Source organism: Glycine max, chromosome 13, assembly GCF_000004515.6.
Source record: "Glycine max cultivar Williams 82 chromosome 13, Glycine_max_v4.0, whole genome shotgun sequence".
In the NCBI taxonomy this organism is placed as follows: Eukaryota; Viridiplantae; Streptophyta; class Magnoliopsida; order Fabales; family Fabaceae; genus Glycine; species Glycine max.
The window spans coordinates 38,527,288-38,547,741 of NC_038249.2; the positions used below are offsets into that span (position 1 = coordinate 38,527,288).

General features: G+C 32.5%; 3 protein-coding genes across 4 annotated transcripts; all 3 read left to right on the top strand.

Moving 5' to 3' along the window:
- The first annotated feature begins 6,811 nt into the window (after positions 1-6,811).
- On the top strand, positions 6,812-9,456 carry LOC100792902 (transcription factor bHLH30). Its single transcript, XM_003541842.5, has 2 exons — positions 6,812-7,507; positions 8,568-9,456. The coding sequence occupies exons 1-2, from the start codon at positions 7,232-7,234 to the stop codon at positions 9,039-9,041; spliced, it is 750 nt and encodes a 249-aa protein (XP_003541890.2). The 5' UTR covers positions 6,812-7,231; the 3' UTR covers positions 9,042-9,456.
- Positions 9,457-11,144: 1,688 nt separating this feature from the next.
- Positions 11,145-14,623, top strand: LOC100813301 (uncharacterized). The gene is made up of 8 exons (NM_001254650.2): positions 11,145-11,444; positions 11,700-11,731; positions 12,043-12,143; positions 12,222-12,294; positions 12,388-12,419; positions 13,458-13,548; positions 13,722-13,836; positions 13,926-14,623. Exons 1-8 carry the CDS (start codon positions 11,334-11,336, stop codon positions 14,229-14,231), a joined length of 861 nt encoding a protein of 286 aa, NP_001241579.1. The 5' UTR covers positions 11,145-11,333; the 3' UTR covers positions 14,232-14,623.
- Positions 14,624-15,489: 866 nt separating this feature from the next.
- Positions 15,490-19,805, top strand: LOC100793952 (uncharacterized). 2 transcript variants are annotated; one of them, XM_003541843.5, is made up of 6 exons: positions 15,490-15,670; positions 16,301-16,491; positions 16,950-17,658; positions 17,777-17,845; positions 18,891-19,066; positions 19,153-19,805. In XM_003541843.5, exons 2-6 carry the CDS (start codon positions 16,399-16,401, stop codon positions 19,345-19,347), a joined length of 1,242 nt encoding a protein of 413 aa, XP_003541891.1. In that variant the 5' UTR covers positions 15,490-15,670; positions 16,301-16,398; the 3' UTR covers positions 19,348-19,805. The 2 variants fall into 2 exon arrangements, with proteins under 2 accessions (XP_003541891.1, XP_040864369.1); XM_041008435.1 differs by having other exon boundaries at positions 18,900-19,066.
- The last annotated feature ends 649 nt before the right edge of the window (positions 19,806-20,454 follow it).

The following is a 20,454-nucleotide window of genomic DNA, read 5'->3' on the forward strand; positions in this document are numbered from 1 at the left end:
GATAATAGATATGCCGTGTGGTACAACTAAAGAGAGGTGAGACCAGATTTGAGAAAGATTTCTATGCCCCCATAACTCACATGACAAAAAGCAAACAAATTAAAGATGATCAGGTTGTTGTGTGTTGAATCCTAGGATGATGATTTATATTGTAGTGAATCCAATTTGGTATATCCAGATGGAAAAATTAGTCAGGTTGGTTTGGTGAGAATCTGCACCAAATTCTACGAACATTACAACAATCTCTCCAGGCATATAGGGGAGCTTCTTTCCCTTATTGTACGTGGGGAATATGGCACTATGAACAATGATTCTTTGGGCTAATAAACTTCTTGTAGGACTCTCATGTTGGAGAATCTTCCATATAAAGATTTTGTGGTGATGGTGGGAGATCACTTTTCTACAACCTTGTGGTGGAGAACTGCCTCTCTCTATATATACTACAACAAAATTTGCATGCACAAATTTTCCTACTTCGAGTGGTTAATTAGTCATTCTAATAGTTTATAAATGAGTTATAATTTCCACTAACAAAAAACAATAAATTAACAATTTATATTTTTAAAAAAGTTATTTTCTACAAAGCAGATGAAATTGTGAAATTTCAAATGTCCCAAACATGTCCGATCAAATATTATTTGAGGTAGGTTAAGAGAAAGTTTAAATTATAAATGAATGAACTGATATATCATAATCTCTGTGCTAAAGGTTGAAAAGAAGTCCTAAAATCTTATTGTGATATGTTTTGTTTTTATTTTTGGCATTCTGCATAGTTATATTTTTTATATGTAAAATGATTTCTAACTAATTGATAATAAAAAATTATTTACATTAAATGTATACCAAAATTAAATTCTTAGAATCATCCAATTTTTATAGAAAAAAAATGATATCTTATTACTCTTTGTTACGTGTACGAAGTGATATTTGCCAAGGAATTAGCAGAGATTCGTCGATCACTATCCTCCTTTTAAGTTTGATATTCAATAGGAAGAAGAATGGCACTCAATCATATTTCGTTACTCACCTACCTCCATGTTGCTTAATGCATAGCCAGCTAAATAGCTCATAATCCTTAGGTGCTACTTTGTACATCCAACATTTTTATTGGGATATTCAGTGTGTTTAATAAAATGACTAAATTTAAAAATATATTAAATTTTTTAGTTATAAGAAATATAAAAATTAAAATTTAAGATATAATAAGATTGTTAATTTAAGATAATGATTGAAATTAAATTTTAAAATATATTTGATTTCGTAGTTATAAAAAATATTGATGACATAATGTGTCATTTTTGTAGTCATTTTTATTTATAATTTATATATGTAAAAAAATTAATTATTATATAAAAAATAATCATCACAAAATTTATTATGTCAATTTACATATACATTAAATATAAATTAGAAATTTTAGTATTATATATAGTGATACTATTTATTTATAACATATTATGTCTATTAGCTTAGTTGGTTTGAGTGTTCTACTGATAATGTAGGTGACACAAATTTGATCCTTTTTGGACCATTAATTTTAAATTAAATCATAAATTATATTTTTGAAAAAAAAATCTTGTGGGCCACGTATGGATTGGCAATCCGTAGGCCCACGATGGGCCTACGAATTGGTGATCCGTATGTGTATAAAATTTTTTTGTTTTTCTCTAACGACAAAAACTGACCAAAAATCACGGTATACTTCTAACAAATTCATGTAACGGAAATACTTCTAACCACTAGAGATTAAATACGCTTTCAAAACGTCCTTAACGGAAACAACTTACACTAAGTTAATTTTTTTTTGCAAAAAAAATAAATAACGTTGCAGAAATGAAAAAATGCAACTGCTATTTATAACTGAGGATATTTTTGGCATTTTGGAAAGTTGCTGGGTGTCCCAATCAACTCCCTAATCCTTATCCTAAGTTTTTCTTATTGGGCCATTTGTGGAACATGAAGGAAGAGACCAAGCTCAATAGATGCCAGCTAAACTAAGACGGTAGGGCCCATGGAATTGATTTTCGCACTACCTCTTCTGATCTTTTTACTACCCTACTTTTTTTTTTTAATATTTTATGACCAAATAACAGAAACAAATGTTTGGAAAATCTTAAATGGAAGTTCAAAAGTTGAGAGGTATTTTGATCTTTTTGAAAACAAAATAAATAAATAATTAGGGAGTGGGAATAACAGTTCCCGTTTCAAAATTACATGCGGGGCACCAATGGGCACTGGGCATTGATCCATTATCCACTTCTAAGTTTTAGCTGCTTGTGGGCCAGACGCCATTGTAGAAAAAAAAGAAGAGTTACTGGTCCCATTCCATTTTTTATTGGCGCCTACCAAGGGATTGACCAATTTTTTATTCCCAAATTGTCCTTTTCGTGGAATTATGATTCTTTTGTATAAAATGCACAACATACTTATGATTATGATGCCCAACCATTTTTGCACCCCTTATCACAATGGAATTGTGATTCTATTATATATGTACTAACGAAATCACAATTTCATTATATATTTTTTTGTCAACCCAAACATTAGAACGGAAAGATGTTTTCATTATTTTTTTTGCACCCCCTTAACACAGATTTTCTTGTGATTTTTTTCCACAACATACAAAATCATGAATTCATTGAGGTGAAAAAAATAATGGAATCATGATTTCGCTGTAGTATTTTAATTAAAAAGTTAAAAACAAAAATTATGGTTGATGCTTTACGGGGGATACAATGGTTCACGATTTCGTTATACTATTTAAAAAAATGAAAAAAAAAATGATTGTGCAACTAAATCACAGTTGTGTTGTGATTTTCTAAAAAAAAAAAATAGGTAAGAGAATCAAGATTTTATTGTAGATATATTTACAATGAAATCATGATTTTGTTAAACACAAATTAACCAAAAAAAAAAAAGATGTCTCAAAGGAGTTGGGAAAGGAGAGAGAGAAGGGTTGGGCGTGAGTTGGTAAGTGAAGAATGAGGGTTGGTAAGGAGAGGAGTTGGGAAAGGGAAGGAGGAGGATTGGGAAAGAAAGAAGAGGGGAGGGGTGAAGTTTTTGAAATAGGATGCAAAATGGAGTTTACACAATGAGAGGAACCAAAAATAAATTGTTTAGGAACCAATAGTAATTCCTCAAAAATATCAACCCAAATTTCCAGACACAATATAGTTTTCGATTTTAACAAACACATTAACTAATAACTATTCATCAATGTTCAGCACTTCCACTATAGTTGCAGGTGGGGGAATAGTGACTTAAAGTCAGTTATCAGTCCTTGTGTCTTTTTAGACAAACTTGAGTTGACATTTACGATCAACATCTCCTTTTGGCTTCTTGCAGATGATTCCTATCCCACAAACATTTATTCTTCAAGTGTTTGTTGTTGCTGGAACTTGCTCTCCAATTGAAGTTTCTAGGGAATATCTTGCAACATACTTTGTTTCTTTTCACTTGTATCGTTTTGTTGAATCTGAAAACCTTCAGAGCTTTTGTATTTGCTGAGTCTGTAATTTTGATCATTGAAACATCATCCATTGTGTTTTACATTATATTCTGATACATGACACATAACAAAACAAGGACAATGTGACAACTTATGAACTAGATGATGCTATTATAATTATAAAGAAATAACACTGTACACATAGATAAAAATAAAAAAAGAGAAGCTGATCGAGACTCAGCACAACTTACTGCAAAATGTCTTACACATTTATACTTAACAATTCACTCTTAATAAATTTGACTAGATATTTCTTGCTTAAGTGAAATTATTCTTAGCTTGTCTGCGAGCTTGCAAAACCTTAGTTTTTTTGGTGACAAACTCACAACACTTGATTATTGTATGATTAGTAAATAGTTGATTTCAATATTTGGTTTGTGAATTATATGTGAAATATAGATATTGTTTATACTTTTAAATTGCAATTGCGTGAGTCAAAATTATGAAAAAAATGTAACTGATTTGATCAGGTTGCGGTTGTGATGAGTAAAAAAATCTTTAAATTTTGACTGCAATTGAGATTATAGACCACAATTTAAAACTACTTACAACCATATATAACATGAATAATTTCCTTGATTTGGTATCACCGTATTGAAGTTGTGCATTGTACTTATACGAGACATTGATTAAAGTAGCTAGTGATGAGTGATCACCACTGCAAACAAGTTTTCTTTGCCCATTCCACAAACTTATATTTGATTTGAGATCAGATGTTCTGCACATTACTACTTGTTCAGTTTGCTGGAGTAGAAACCTGAAACGTATACGAAATGTTTCAGTAAGTTTTTATTCGTATCTGTCATATACTACTGTAAATAAATGGATAAAATTCAGTGGCGTGTATAAAGAAATGATCAACTTTGATATATTCTTCTTTTATCCGTATACAATAATATACAATAACGTGTCTACCATTTTTCGCAGTGATTGGAAGGAGTGCATATAATTTAATCTGGATCATTAAGGTCGGTTTCGAACAAAATTGAATTTCTCCACTTAAAAGTTTCAAAATATCAAATAATAGTATTGGGCTTAAATAATTTAAATGAGATCATATATAGATTTAAATTTCGTCAATATCATTATTGAAAAATAATAAAAAATGATTTGTTTCAAGAACCATATAATCAAAATCATTATTCATGGTGTGATCGTTCAGTGGCAAAATTAAATGTACTAAACGAAATAGAGAAAGGTCTTTTGGAAATTCAAGCCCTCATACAAAACGTGGACAATGAACCAAGTTACCAACATTGAAAAGTTCATGTTTGCATAGTGGAAAGTTGAGGACCACCACATAAAGGATTAAAATAAGTGTGAGAAACGAAAATCTCCATCCCATTAAGATAAAGTGTGTGAATCTAAGTGGTCATGTTCAAATAAAGCTGTGTTTGTGTCACCATCGATGACGTGGATAATGGATTGCAATGCTATTGTCAAAGGAAAGTGATTGGCAAAGGGTAATTAGCTTATTAAAAAAAGTGATTAGCTGGCTCTTTAACCTAAAGGGTGCCATCCAAAATTGGCTTTTGCCTAACTTAAAGCTTGCAATTACTCATTAAACAAAACCCCCAACACATTCTCCCACAAATCACTATACATGATTCCAAAAGAAAATTCAGGTCTAGTGTGCGTTGCAGACGCAAAAGAGACGCAAACGTAAATTGCGGCAATTAATAAAACCAATTTAGAGATCACAAGAAATCCCAATTACTGCTAATGCAGTTTCTATATTGTGTATGAACCAATAACCATTGAGTTAATGGCAAACAATTAATAATATATTATAACAACGACTTCGAACTCATGACTCAATCTCATACCTAAGATTCTATTCAAAATGTGCTAAAATATGCATTTGTCATTATTATACACTCATGTATTTTTATTTTTATTTTCTGAATCACCACTCGTGATGGTACGTGACAGTGTGTGTGGACAAATATTGTTCAGTTCCATAAAGGCTGATTTGGGTGATATTAACTACGACAAAGTTTCCAATAGTGAATTTTCAACACTCAGCACTCGAGAAGAAGTTTGAATTTGAAGATTTTTTACACTCTTCTGGATTTGTTTACCACTTATTAATTACAGTGGAGGGTACAGTTTTGTAGTATGAGATGTCGATAATAATATTATGGACAATTTAGCTTGAAACGTGAACTTGGATCTGTGAATAAGTTTCTTTAGAAACATTTAAAAAAAAAAGAAAAAATGAAATATATTTTTTTATAAGTTAAACTAAACTTTACATTAATTTCGTAAATATTCTTTCATCTTTTAAATAAGTTATACGAGAAAATTTCTATAATTTAACTAAAAAATTAATTAATAAAGAATTAATTTTAATTTATGAAAAAAATGATTTCTTCTTCTTCTTCTTAGAAATGTTTCTAAAAAAAACTTATCCAAACATTCTATTATTTACGTTACATGCGCATGTCTTCAATATAGCAGGTGATTCTCAGTGTAAAGTAAGGAATCAGAAATGACAAGATATCTCAAATGCAATAATCCAATATTCTCAAAGAAGGAAAGAAGAGGTAAAATAAGATAGCGGCTTTAGAAAAATTAAGGTTGAGTAAAAAAATTGATTTTCTTAGATAAAGCCATAAAGGTATGTATAATAGGATAAAAGAAAATAATGTTAAAGCTGTAAAAAAAAAAAAAGAATGTTAAAGGATAAGACTATAAGAGTGTTAAACGATAACGCTTGTAAAAAAAATGTTAAACGATAAAGTAAAAAACGATTCTTAGATACTACAGGAGTTCATACAGGTATACATAAAGCCAGATGAAAGAAAATAATGTTAAAGAATAGAGTAAAAGACTGGCCACAGATTTAACGCAACTAAGGGCAGCAAAAAATAGATAAGATCAGGATGAGTGACAAAATTTCTCTTAAACTTCAAATCAAAATCTTGGTTAAGCTGAATGAGTTTCATTTTAATTGATTTACACGTTAAGTGGTATAATGAAGTAAAAAATTACCATCTATCAAAAAAGAATGTTATAATTATATTTTTCTTTTCTTCCAAGAAACAGTTATGAAGCTTGAATATGAATAAGAAAAGTAATATTAAAAAAAACTTAAAATTCATTTATATTTTTAAAAAAAGCAAGAACTTGAATTATACTACACACAACCTATTTAAGAATTATATTATTCATATAATATTTGTTAACATACCCTTTATAATAGTATTATTTTTGTTTGTTTCTTTTTCACTTTTGATTATTTTACATTTTTTTTTAGTTCTTTTTCTTTAATACAGAATGTTGTACAGAAATTTACATATTTTGAAAGAAAAGGGACAAGAAGTTGTGGTCTTAAAAGTGTGTAGTTGTAGTAGTCCCCCACCAGAAGAGGTAATCCGTAACAGCAGCAGTACTCTCTCTTCTGGAATGGATCTCACCAAAGCCATAACCATCTTCATCATCATCACCATATAACACTGACACTACACACATCTGACGCAACACAACACTTTTCACTGCATCTTTCATTCCAAATACACTCCAACCCCAACATGACAAACAAACCACCTTTGTCACTTCATCATTGAGTTTTGTCTCAAACACCAACAACCATCCTTTCCTTTCCCTTATGGAAATTACACAACAAAGCGCAGCCAAAGCCAAAGCTTCTCCTTCACTTTCCAAGCTTGTCTTCTTGTCTTCAAAACTTTTCTTCTTACTCGTTTCTATTCACTCTTTGTCATGGAAATGGAAGCCTTTGCCCCACATAGGATTAGTGACGGTTTTCCAGTTTGTTGTGGTGTAATTGGAAGTGGGTATGGTTCATCTTCGTCTCTAGTGTTGGATAAGGAGAAGGGAGAGCTTGTAGAGGCCCCTGTCAAATTGGAACGCAAGGGTGTGTCTCCTGAGAGAAGCATTGAAGCCTTGAAGAACCATAGTGAGGCAGAGAGGAGAAGGAGAGCAAGAATTAATGCACATCTTGATACACTTCGCTCTGTCATTCCTGGTGCTAAGAAGGTTAGTTCAATATAATGCTTTCTCCATTATCATTTTTTTTATGTTTTGATTTATTTTTGTTCTATCCAAGTGATTGTTGTTCGGGCTATCAGGCCATCTGTTATTAGACTACTCACAGGTCTAATCCTGCAACTTCACGCTTGATATGTCTAATTCTCGGCATGAAGAGATGACAAAAAACAAAATAATGTGTATAAATGGAAACAAAATAATGTCTAATTATTCTCTTGAATTTGCTTTAGGGGTCGAGTTATGGCTAAAATCCAAATTCTAAAAATTTGCACCCGATGTCAATGTTGATTTTGCTCATGCTGAGAACAGGTTATGTGGAAGTTTCTTGATTAACTTTTAAAAAAATACAGGTTTTTTTTTGGCTCTTGTTTGAGTTCGTTCAATTATTGTTGCACATTAGAGAACATTAAAGGGAAATCTGGGTGCCGGCTTATTATTGAATGTTTTCCTTTTCATAGTTTATCTTCCTTGTGAAATGTGTGTTTAAATAATTTGGTTAACTTGGGATTATTGTTGACCTTATTAAGTCATTTGGTTGAAGGGTCATGAAACAAAATGGTAGCTCAAAGGCTAAATAATTTGTTTACTTTACCGCGTTTATGTTGATCATTGTAATGAAAGAAAAGCTTTGACTATGCATGCATCTGGACTGAAGCTTTCAACTGGAACTGATACTTCTTGAGCAATTAAGTTCAACGATAAATTCTTAACCAATGCATCTCAAAAGGTATTATAAGACTTCTTGGATGCTCAAGTTATTAACTTGGAGATCAGTAGTAAATGACCTTATTTTTAGGATCCATATATGTCAGTAAAGTAATTTTGCTAGGTTTTGAAGTCTTGTTTTGATTGTTTTCTTTATTTTCAAGCACACAATTGCAGTTTCTTTTCTACAAAAAAAGGATGAGAAGAACTTAACATTAACTGTCCAACATTGTTTTGCTCATGCTTTCAATAATGAAACTCATGTCATTACAAACTCACATGTTAAATTATTTATACATAGCTTATTAGTCTGAGTTATCTTTGTACACTTTTTTTAACTCAGTTGGACAAAGCAACCTTGCTGGGTGAGGTTATTAGACATTTGAAAGAGCTGAAAACGAATGCGACACAAGCTAGTGAAGGCCTAATGATACCAAAGGACAGTGATGAAATAAGAGTTGAAGAACAGGAGGGTGGATTGAATGGTTTCCCTTACTCAATCAAGGCATCACTATGTTGTGAATACAAACCCGGGTTATTGACCGATATAAGACAAGCACTTGATGCACTTCATCTTATGATAATAAGGGCTGAGATTGCAACCTTGGGAGGAAGGATGAATAGTGTGTTTGTGATAATTAGCTGCAAAGAACAAAATATTGAAGATCCCGAGTACCGCCAGTTTCTGGCAGGGTCTGTTCATCAAGCTCTAAGATCAGTGTTAGATAGATTTTCTGTTTCACAGGACATGTTAGAAAGCAGGAAGAGAAGGAGGATTTCTATATTCAGTTCTTCATCTATAGGAGATTTCTTTTGAGAACTTTTCTTCTTAAATATGTAATTTAAATCTCCATAATCCATATGCATGGCATATATCTGAATATGAAGAGGGAGTGAGTGAGTGGCATTAGCAAATAGCCTTTTCACTTGTTAGGGAAAGTTTGTACTAATCATGTGAATCAGAATCTGGGTTTGTACATGTCTTGGGAGCATTCACAGTCACAGATAGCAACTTTACTCTTTTGACCATAGACAGAATTAGTGGACTCTTTCTACCATATTGTACCTTGTTTAGTCAAAAGGTTCTTCAGTCACGAATTCTCTTCCCGTGAATAATAACAACTTTGGGGTTCTGGGATAAGTAGTTCATGACATATGAAGAAAGCAAAGCCTTTGTGTAAGATGCTGTTTTGAAAGTTGTTAATAAATAAATTGATCTATGTTATGCATTATGCAATGTTTTGTACTTAAAGTCCCTTGTCATTATCACATTTTGAAGATACATTGGGACTATCTACTCTTCGCGGGCACTGAAGAATGAGAAGATTAGGATATCCACGTATTTGTAAAAAAGAAAATAAAAATTGGGGTTTGGGTCATAAATATCATAGTGTAGTATTTTTATAATAATTTCTACAAATTTCAGTAGTATTTTTCATCTCTTTCCACTAAGCTATTTATTTTATCACAAACTTCTCCTTTTCTAACTCCGTATATATATTTTATTGTAAAACTATGGTATATAAAATTATAATGAAATTAGTCTATAGTTAATAATTTCTTGTGGATATAGTATCAGACCCTTTTGTGGGAACTTAGAATGCAGTATGAAGGTTTCTGAAGAGAAGAATTCAGTGACTACGGGTTGGGTGAGACTAGGATGTTAACTAAGCAGTGATTTGGGGGGCTAGTTCTTGAAAGTTCTAGTTGGTCAAATTTCCCTTATATGAGAGTTTAGACAATCCATTTGAGTTGTGAACAATATAAAGAAAATCTACAAATTCAATTTTAGTAATATATTTAATTCTTTTATCGTCCTCTTTCTCTCTCATTTTCCTCATAATGCCTCTTTTGGACTTTCTCAACATTCACCAACTGTGTATGCCAAATCATTTAAAACATTGCAAACTCTTAAAAGCTGAGCAGGGAAAAACGACTTACATAAGGACTCAACAATATTACCTTCCTGATTACAGAATACAGAAAATGGAGAATTAGCTGAAGTTAATGTTATCAATTTTAAAATAAATATTTATAATGAAAGAAGTGAAAAATTAAGAATAAGAATTCAAATATATAAAGTTAGAGAAACAAAATATAAACATTCAAAATATTTATATGTAACTTTTTTTATATAAATTTTTCATTAGCAGCATTGGGAAAAAGAAGAAAGAGTAAGAAGAGGAAGAAGAAAGAGTAGAAGCAGCTCAAACAAGGAGAGAAAATAGTGTGAAAAATTTATTATTTTAAAAGACAAATAAAACTGATTTAAAATTTTAATCTAAATTAAAGAGAAAATAATTAATATTTTTTACATCTATCATTAAATAAAAAATTAATATATGTATACTAAATTGATTGATTTTTGTAATAATTATTTAAAGAAATATATTTATCATGATTTTTAGTTGGCTGATATTCTAAAAATTAAATTCAAATTAAAAATTTGTGATAATTTATGGAATTTATTTAGTAAAAAATTTAAAATTACATTATTAAATTATATAAAATAAAATATTGATTTATTACAGTAAGACTCCCAAAAGAATAAAACTAAACAACTTTAATAAATGTGACAGTTAAAATTGCACTTATACACACATTGAAAAACTTGTTATAAGGAATGGGCAAAAACAATTTCTAACGTATAATCTACAAATTTTCTAGAGCATATTCCCCAATGTTCTCTGATTCTCATTTCTCACTCAGCATTTCTCTTGAGATTAATAAGTTAATATTGGATTTAATGTTGTGTTGACTTGAAAACAAAGCAATCCACTGTCCCAGTCCACACCCATCTAGCCGTTCGATCCCAAAGCTGCACGAATCGGACGGTGGCCATTGCTCCAATGCAGAACCGTTTCGGTGCAGCGTCATCTCCTCCCTGAGAACGAACGAAGCAGAGACAAACCTTCCTATCACTCACTTTCTCTTCAACGACACAAAAAAAAAAAAAAAAAAACTCAAACCAAACCCTAATTCTCCGAAATTAGATTCCTTTCGGGTAAGTTCTTCCCTAAATCCACGCCTCCTGCAGACCCAGATCGCTTTTCTTCCTTCTATCTAATTCTCCGCCACCAAATTTGCGATCTTTCTGTGCTTCCGAATCATGGAGAATGAGGAGAACGAACCCCACATTCAGAAAAGTGGCGGCGAAAGCGAAGACGCTGAACCCATAGAGCTCGTTCTCTTTCAAGTGCCCGAGTGTTACGTCTACATAGTAAGTCTTGCACCTTTCTGTTCTCAAAATTTGATTTTGTGCAATGGGTTTTGAGATGAACGTGGGAATTCAATTTACAACTGAATGAGGGTACTAATGATCAAGTTTCATGTTAGTTCGCAGAATCATAATTTAAGGTTGCTAAGAAAATATTGTTGCTCTGAATGTTTCATTTTGTTGTTTTGATTTAAAGTCGAATTTTCTGTTAGCTGTTCGATGGGTCAAACTGATGATGTGTTTATACTATTTATGCAGATACCTCCAAGAATGACTGCAGCTTCATACAGGTTTGCGATCAATTCAACATTATAGCTCTTGATCTGTTGTGCTTGTGATCTGTTTAGTGCATCTTTGGCATAATTGAAGTTGTTAATGCACTCTACCTTGGTAAAGAAGTTCTGCTATTCAGTGTATATGGAGGGGTATTAGATCTGTTTAGTACATTTGTTATGCTTATAATTATTTTGTATCTTTCATTACTTTTGTGGAACTGTGTTCTTTGTGAAGGAATTGGTTTTCTACTTTTGCCAGTTTAGTGACTTTTTTTGCTGCTGAATGTGTGATTGCCGGATATTTATATAAGTGAAATTCATTTCAGGGCTGATGAATGGGATGTCAACAAATGGGCATGGGAAGGGATATTGAAAGTCACTAGCAAGGGAGAAGAATGCATCATAAAACTTGAAGATAAGAGCACAGGTAAGATCACATTAAATCCGCTTCAAATATATTGTACAATTTTTTTTTTTAATTCTATGATGAAATATTTATAACTAGGTGAATTATATGCTCGGGCATTTTTAAGAAATGGAGAGCCGCATCCAGTGGAACCTGTTATTGACAGCAGCAGGTGGTTTTCCTTGGCTGTTAATAGTTTAAGTTGTTTGTTATCATACCTTTTTTCAGTTCAGGATGCTTAACTAATTATACTTATATTCTGTAGATACTTTGTTCTTCGCATAGAAGAGAACATAGGTGAGTCGTTATATCTACATATTTCTTTACTTCTTTTCTTCTCTTAATCATCTTATCATCCATGTGCTGGGTAGTAGGGTAGGATTCGTAAAGGAAGTACAGAGTATAATATAACACAAGAACCTGTTTCATTTGCAGTAATTTGAAATGATGCCGTGTTTTCTTTTTTCTTTTTAATTAATTTCCACTTCTCTCAGAAAATAGAGTGAAAAATTCGGCTTGCTATCAAAGTATGTGTCAGCAACTTTTTTCGTCATGATCAATTTATTTTGTCTTTGTCAAGAATTTGGCTTGTTTGTCAAGCTTTTGGAAACCTGCAAGCATTTTTGTTTTGTTTCAGATTGATGTAGGAAACTGTAGTTTTTTCTGTTTACATTTTGGGCTCCATGTGGATAAACTTCTCCATAAATGATTACGAGAGAAGAAAATAAGAAGGTAAAATGAATTGGGTTTTCTCCCATAAGTTAAAATCAACTCATGCATTTCAACTTTTATAGAAGTTTTCTCATTTAGCTTATCCCAAAAGCTGATTTAGCTTATGCAATGCATAAACTAATTTAAATTTATGGGAGAAGTTTAAGTCATTTTACCATCTTATTTTCTTATCTTATAAGTGCTTATGGAAAAGTTTATCCAACTAGGGCCTTAGTTCTTCTGAATATGAACATAGTGTTTAGCAACCATAAATAAACATTCCTAAATTTATGGAAAATTAATTCTCTGATCCTTTAGTGCCAAATGGCTTTTAATATCTTCTACAGTTCCCCATTCCTCTGCTCAACAGTCATAATTTCTAATTTTCTGTCCACCTAATCCCATCCCCACTTCCTTTCTTGTGGTATTATTCTTACTTTTTAGTATGACTAAATTTACTTTTAAGTATTGTATTCCTTTTTCTTGTTTGGACATTTCAAGTTGGAAAGACTGCTGACTTTTGATCCCTTATTATCAAATGCATAATTTTGTTTTGGTAATTCTGTTGCACTCTATTTCTTATTACGGGTGAAGTTTGGTTTTTATTGCTTGAGAATCATGCAGGTGGTCGCCTTCGACATGCTTTTATTGGCATAGGATTCCGAGAAAGAACAGAGGCGTATGACTTCCAAGCTGCCTTGCATGATCATATGAAGTATCCTCCATCAAATATATTATATTAGATTTATCATTTTTATTATGTATCTCATCATCTGCAAAAACTTGGAAGCCTTTACACATTTTTCATTCATTCTGGCATAGAGGACGAAGGTCCTCATACTGTTTTTTCACAAATGGAAAGCATGTCTTTTCCTAAATTTTTTAAAGATATCTAAACAAAAAGAAAACTGCTGAAGAGATGGAACAACATTACCAGCAAACTTCCTCAGTTGATTACAGTCTGAAAGAAGGAGAGACTCTTGTACTACAAATTAAGACCAATGTATGGAAATCTTCATTTTCCTCTTGTGAACGAGGCTATTTTCTTTTTTCAGCACATTATCTATATTAATTCCTATCTTTTGCATGCAGAAAAGTGGCAGCAGTGTGAAGTCCAAGTTTTTTGAGCTGGGTCTGAACAAATCCCCAGAAGAAAAGAATGGGGGGAAAGAATCTATACCTAGTATTAAGCTATCACCTCCTCCAGCACCACTTTCACCTGTTTTCGGCACGCAGAAGTCTCCAACAAACTCACCTACAAATCTCAGCCTTGAGAAAACTAATATAGTTGAGACTCCTAAAACAGTTAAAGACACAGAACCTGAGGATTCTCCTGAAAAACAAAGCACAGAGGATGTACTAGATGATGATTTTGGCGATTTCCAAGCAGCAGGTTAAGCTATCCATTGCCGTGTGTTTTTGAATTTGTGATGATTAGAAAACATGCAAAATTGTTGATTCCTTGAACATCTGGTATATACCAAAGACTTCTGATTCAGCTTGGAGAATCAATTATGTCATTCCAGAAAGTAAATCCTACATAGCCACCAACAAAATATCATTAAAGAATCAACCTATATGCTCTGTAATCGGTGATTGTTCTAGTTGCACTGCGGGTTACTACTACGAGAGTTTTTCCTTCATCTTGAGTCAATTTATTTCAGTTTTATGCTTTGTTTATATTTCTGAGTTGGGATGCCTCAGTAGTCAATTTAGTAGTACATCATAAATGGGGTTCATAGCTTTGTTGATAGCATAATTGCTGATTTGCTGTTATGATGAATGAACAACATTGAGCGTTTTGAACTTGTGGAGTTGTTCCTTGTGCTTTATACCCTAAGAGGATTTGCTAAAGGCCTTTTCAGTCTCAGAATATTGTTACTGATTCAAGTGATACTTAGTTACACAGTTGCTGGGAAAATAAGTTTTATTATGTTTTGGTCTTTCGGACATTCTTTGTTCCGACTGAAATTATATTTTGTGAAAGATAATTTGATCTAGGAAAAAATAATTAAACAAGAGGCATGTTTCTCGAAATTCGTAAAGTTTGTTGAAATATTGGTTTAAACATTTGAAGACCAATTTTTTATCCTTAAAAGCTTAGTAATTTAACAAACTTCGTTATGAATTTCGCATCAAGTCAAATACGAAACTCGTTGCATTATATTCCATTCAATGAATGAAGATAACTACTATATGTTTTTTGTTTAAAAAGAAAAATTCAAAATTATGCGAATTTAAAACAAGACATTCAATCTCCAACTAACATATACTTGACCTTCGTAGAAGAAAATTCGCTTGCAAAAAGTTTGTATGAAACGATGACCAATACTCTGAAATTTTTTTATAATTTGAAACTTGGCATATTTTGTTGACAATCTAATTCTAAACCCAATTGTAATTTGATAAACAAATAAAACGACAAAATAACAGAATAAAACAAAACAGTAGTACAAAAACTAAAAGGCAACAGTCATGGCATAGCAGGTGGAAAAAAACTGGAAGGTGGGTCCACAAACCCATAATAAAGTGAACAACCTTTTAGTATCGGTCATTCATAAAAAAATTATTTAAAAATAAAAAAGAATTTAATATACTTTCTTAAGATATCCAAATTATCTAAAAGTTTTGGACATTAAAAATGTCCTAATCTGAATCCATATATCAAACGTAAGGCTCAGTGGAGCTGACCCTATGCACGCTCTCTCTCTCTTCACACTACTACTCTTCTTCTTGGGGGTTACAATTTCTCTTCAATTTTACTTCTTTAGCCGTCTCATGACTTCATCAGTTAGACGCTGACTCCACTCTTCTTTCAGTGTGTACTGCAACAACAGGTAAATTCTCTTCTGTACTGCACTTCTTGTTTTTATCACCATCCGTTCATTTATTTGACTAATATTTTAAGTGGATTTTGTTTTCTGTTTTCAAGTTTGGCTTTTGTTTACATATTTAGCTATATGTTGTTATTGTTGGATAATGGATAGTCCCCCTTTTTTTGTGTTTTTATTTTGGAGGGGGGTTGTTAATTTTAGCCATTTCTTTGGCATGTTTATATTCTTTCCTTGTTTATGGTAATTTTGATCAGGTTAACTTGGAATTTTCATGCTGTTTTGTTCATGAGAAAATAGTTAAAAGTAAAGGATTGTCAACAGTATGCAGTGAATTACTGAAAGGGTGTAGTATGATTTTGTAGAATTATGGACTAGACGACTAGTCATCATTTTTATAGTTGGCTAGTAATTAGGACAGTGAAAGGTTGTGGTTGAGTTTGTCAATATTAGGTGAGAACCAGTTTGATTGATTATTTAATATAAATGTGTCCTGGGATGGGATTTATCTGCAATCCTTTTTATGCTTTTGTAATATCACCCTCTGATCAATGTACATTTAGTTTTAGGCCTATAGAAATGATCACCATCGATTGTGGCTCTTTCTTGATTTTTTTCCATGTGATTTGTTGCCAGATAATCAGGTAGAACCACCTTCAAGTTTGGATTTTTATCGTTTCTCATATTGGACATACAAGGACAGCTCTAATTACTGTTCCAGCTAGTGTTTTGTGATGGCCATGGATGTAAAAGGCATAACTTGGGTTGGAAACATATTCCAGACGTTTGAGGATATTTATGTGGACGTGGAAGACACAATGTTGGAGGTATACCTTTGTCGTCATTTATCCTTAACCTGACCTATGCTTGTTTAATATGAGAAAAGATAACTCAAATTATCCCCATCTGGACATGCCAATAGATGCTATAAATGTCATTGAAAACCTAAGGTCTTTGACTGCTACTCTGTTAGTAGTGAAGGTATAGCTCTTCATCTATGACTTGTATGTTCAAAGTGTTTTACCTATATTTCTTGTATGTTTAGTTGCCACATATATTATTTCACTGAGAGTTGAATCATGAGAGCAACTTTTATGAAATTTGTTTTGGTAATGTGTGATAACCTTTCTGAAATCCCTTTTATATATTTGATTTCAATTGTGTAGTGTAACACTAGCCTGGTAAAACTGTTGTTTTTGGGACTGATAATTCCTGGCCTGCAATTGATTTACATTAACAGTGAACATAATCCTATTTTTTTTTTGTTTCCCTTTTTTGGGGATAGGAAACCGTTAAGTACATAGGGAATCAAATGCAGACTGTTGGGGAAAGCGTTAAAAAGATCTATTCAGATGTAATGCAAGATTTACTTCCTCCATCTTCATATGATTTGGATGAAACATCAGCCCCTGAGTTGCCTATAGATCAATATGCTGATGCTGGATTCTCAAAGAAGTCATTTCAAGGTTCCAAAAAAATAACTGTAAAGGATGATACCAACCAAATGACTGAGGATTCAAGGATCAATCATGATGTTGATAATGATGTAATCCATGCTGAATTCTGTGATTCTGATGCTTTGTTCATATCAGCTTCTTGCAACTCTGTCAAAAGGAATAATTTTATTGCACATGCAAGACAATATGTTGGTAGCACACATATTAAATCAAACCTCGGTGGTGATGAAAATCAACAAAATAAAAATATGCCTGCATCCAAGACAGTCAGTGAAATCACTTTGTTAAAAACAGATACATGCAGTATATCACAATCATGTGAAGTCTCCCGGGTAAATCAAAATCATGCATCCACTGTTTCTAAAGCAGCTTCTTCTGAAGTAACAACCATTGCCTCTGTAGCTGACTGCTGCAATGAAATAGAAAATGCAAGTACTGAAGAAATCCCCGATGTGCTGGTATTGGCTGAATCAGCAGAAGAGAAAGAGATGCATATTATTTCATATTCTTCCAGTGTTCTATTAGGAGATCCATATGGTAAGTATTTGAGTGTCTCTTGGATATAGTTTCATTTTTTCTTCATTGTTTCTGGTTGGTAACCTTTTATTTCTGACTTCTGAAAGGAACTGTACTAATTATATTATTTTTCTGGTAGGGGTCACTATGGTCAGAACATTTGAGCCTGACAATTATTCTTACCACTCAATCATTGCATCTCATCCAGGTATTAATTCAGATCATTCTAATGCACTTACTGAATTCAGGTGTCAATTCAAATCAATATGAAACAGGTCCTCAGTTTATGTATCACTGCATACCATTTAGAAGTACTTTCGGAGTTCAGATTATAATGAAGCACATCTGTTTGGTTGAATTTGAAGAGTGTATCTTGGTGCTGGTTGGTTTTGTCTCATTTTGCAAAAAGGTTTATGAAAATAAATTGTTGAGGCATCCCCATATGGTTGTATTTGTGAGGTCAGAATGACGATTTTGAGAAATTAGGGATGTGATGAAGTTTTCCTGTCATTTTGTTTGTTATAGCCTATTGATCAATAGGAAACAAAATGTTTTCGCCCGTACCAGGTGGCATCTGTTGTTTCGCTAAACAATTCAACTATTTTATAGAATATATAGAGAACTTACCCGAGAAATTCTTGCACATAACTATTTCATTTTAACTCAGATTGGAAGATTTTTTTTCTCTGCAAAGTCTTCATTCGTATAGATTCAGCAACTCTAAAGCCTGTTTGCAGTAGATTTTGTTTTCAACTATTAGAATGCCCTGGTGCAGCGGTAAAGTTGTGCCTTGATGACTTGTTGGTCATGGGTTCGAATCCGGAAACAGCCTCTTTGCATATGCAAAGGTAAGGCTGCGTACAATATCCCTCCCCCATACCTTCGCATAGCGAAGAGCCTCTGGACAATGGGGTACGAAATTTTTATTAGAATATAAAAAAAAAGTCTTTGGGTAATCCCTATGTCAACATGGTCAGGGCTCAGGCACATATGAGATCATAGTGTGTAGTTATTCAATTTCATGATATTTTTTTTTGAGTAATGATACATAAACACCCATTTATTTTAAACACCTCACCAACACCTCTAATTTATCTTTACCCCTCTCTTCTTATCAGATCATAAATCCTATAATACTTATATTTTTTTCTTTTTTCTCTCTGTTTCTAAGTGTCTCATAGCATCATGGGTGTCCATGATTTTTCTATTTTTTTAGCTCATGGAAACTGAGTAACTGACACTTATTATTTAAGAAATCACAGAAACATGGGATTTGAATGTACCAATGATTGGTACTATTATAGTAGAGCAAGGCCATAAAACCATGCATCAAGATGATGAACTGAAGCTTGAGGAAACTTGTGTTATGGTGGCTAGAGATGAACTTCAATCAGTTCCCAATGCAAGGGGTAATCTAATAACTAGCAAGGTACATACACTCCTTCATTCATTCCTTTTTTCTGTTCATATTAAGCTCTAACTTTTTTTTCTCTCTCTTTTTTCTCATGTTTGAAGAACAAGAAGAGGCAACCCTTTTCTTTGTCCAAGAAAGCTACAAGGAGGCAAGAGTATGAGGAGCTTGCAATATTGCACCGGAACAATGAAAAAGAAAAGGGTGATTTTGCAGAGAATTTATGTTCAACTTTACAGGATGATCATAAGAAACTACTGCTTCCTGATATCTATGAACCTGAGTGGGAGCTTCTCTAAATACCGGAATGATTAACTTGTGTAGCTACACAACCAACCCTACTGATTTTACATCCACTTCTTATTCCTTGTGAAGGAGATTGAGATGTCCCATTGCAACAAAGATTCAATGCCCCCACAATACCTATTATGTTACCACAACTACTTTCCTATGATATCTAATTTCCCATTCCCAAAATGTCCTCCCCTACCCCCTCTTTTTTTCAGCTTGAAAAAAATAAAATGATGAAAAGGGAAGCCTTAGCTGATCATTCAAATGAAAACCTCCAAATAGAGTAGTTAAACTAGGTTGGACCAATTATATATGGAGCACTGAATGCGGTATATTTTTATTTTCTCCATTGACATTGTCCTTTTGTTTCATTCCTAACTTTAGATACAGCATTTCTGTATATCCTTTTAGAGGATTTGAAATGCTTTATCATTAATGATAAATATCGTGGATATACCTTCTGTTATTTTTTCATTTTTCAAGATCTTGGAGTGTCTATAACATAGTATCGTATGATTTATAGATAATCATGCCTTTTAAGTATATTGTTAGATGTTTGATTTAAGTTTGTGTATGGGATAACATCTGGATAACCATTCCCTTGCTCCTTGTCAAAGAACTTTATGTGGACAATTACTTCGCCGGAGTTTATCTAGTTCTTATACAACATATGTTCTTAACTTGAAAACTATTGATATGGAAGCTAGTTACCCAAGTTCTTATAGCCACACCAAATTCTTCATTTAGTATAGGCTAGGAAAAATTTATGGCCAAACACTGAAATGTATAGCAGAGCCAACGATTGTTTATAGAATATTTGTGTTTGACATGGTTTGTTTATTAACAGAAAAATCGAATGTTATTTAATATTATTATATGTTAATCAATATAAAGGAGATGAAAATGAAAGAGTAGTAAAATAATATGTAAAGAAAATAAAGCGTCTTAGTGAATGAAGCTTCTGTCATTAAGGATTGACACATCTGAACAAGTTTTTTTGCTTATACCAATTGTAACTCAGGTTTAATTTGATTTAGAAGATAAAAATAGAACATAAATTTTTGAATTAAAATGTTGGAAAAAACTCAAGTTGCACGTCCACTAAAAATAAAACT

Bases quoted from the DNA above. Each gene is read 5' to 3' on its own strand.
- LOC100792902 (XM_003541842.5), top strand. From the start codon at position 7,232: ATGGAAATGGAAGCCTTTGCCCCACATAGGATTAGTGACGGTTTTCCA. The intron at 7,508-8,567 runs GTTAGTTCAATA...TTTTTAACTCAG, and splicing joins TCATTCCTGGTGCTAAGAAG to TTGGACAAAGCAACCTTGCT.
- LOC100813301 (NM_001254650.2), top strand. From the start codon at position 11,334: ATGGAGAATGAGGAGAACGAACCCCACATTCAGAAAAGTGGCGGCGAA. The intron at 11,445-11,699 runs GTAAGTCTTGCA...CTATTTATGCAG, and splicing joins CCGAGTGTTACGTCTACATA to ATACCTCCAAGAATGACTGC. The intron at 12,144-12,221 runs GTAAGATCACAT...ATTTATAACTAG, and splicing joins ACTTGAAGATAAGAGCACAG to GTGAATTATATGCTCGGGCA.
- LOC100793952 (XM_003541843.5), top strand. From the start codon at position 16,399: ATGGCCATGGATGTAAAAGGCATAACTTGGGTTGGAAACATATTCCAG. The intron at 16,492-16,949 runs GTATACCTTTGT...TTTTGGGGATAG, and splicing joins TGGAAGACACAATGTTGGAG to GAAACCGTTAAGTACATAGG. The intron at 19,067-19,152 runs GTACATACACTC...TCATGTTTGAAG, and splicing joins GTAATCTAATAACTAGCAAG to AACAAGAAGAGGCAACCCTT.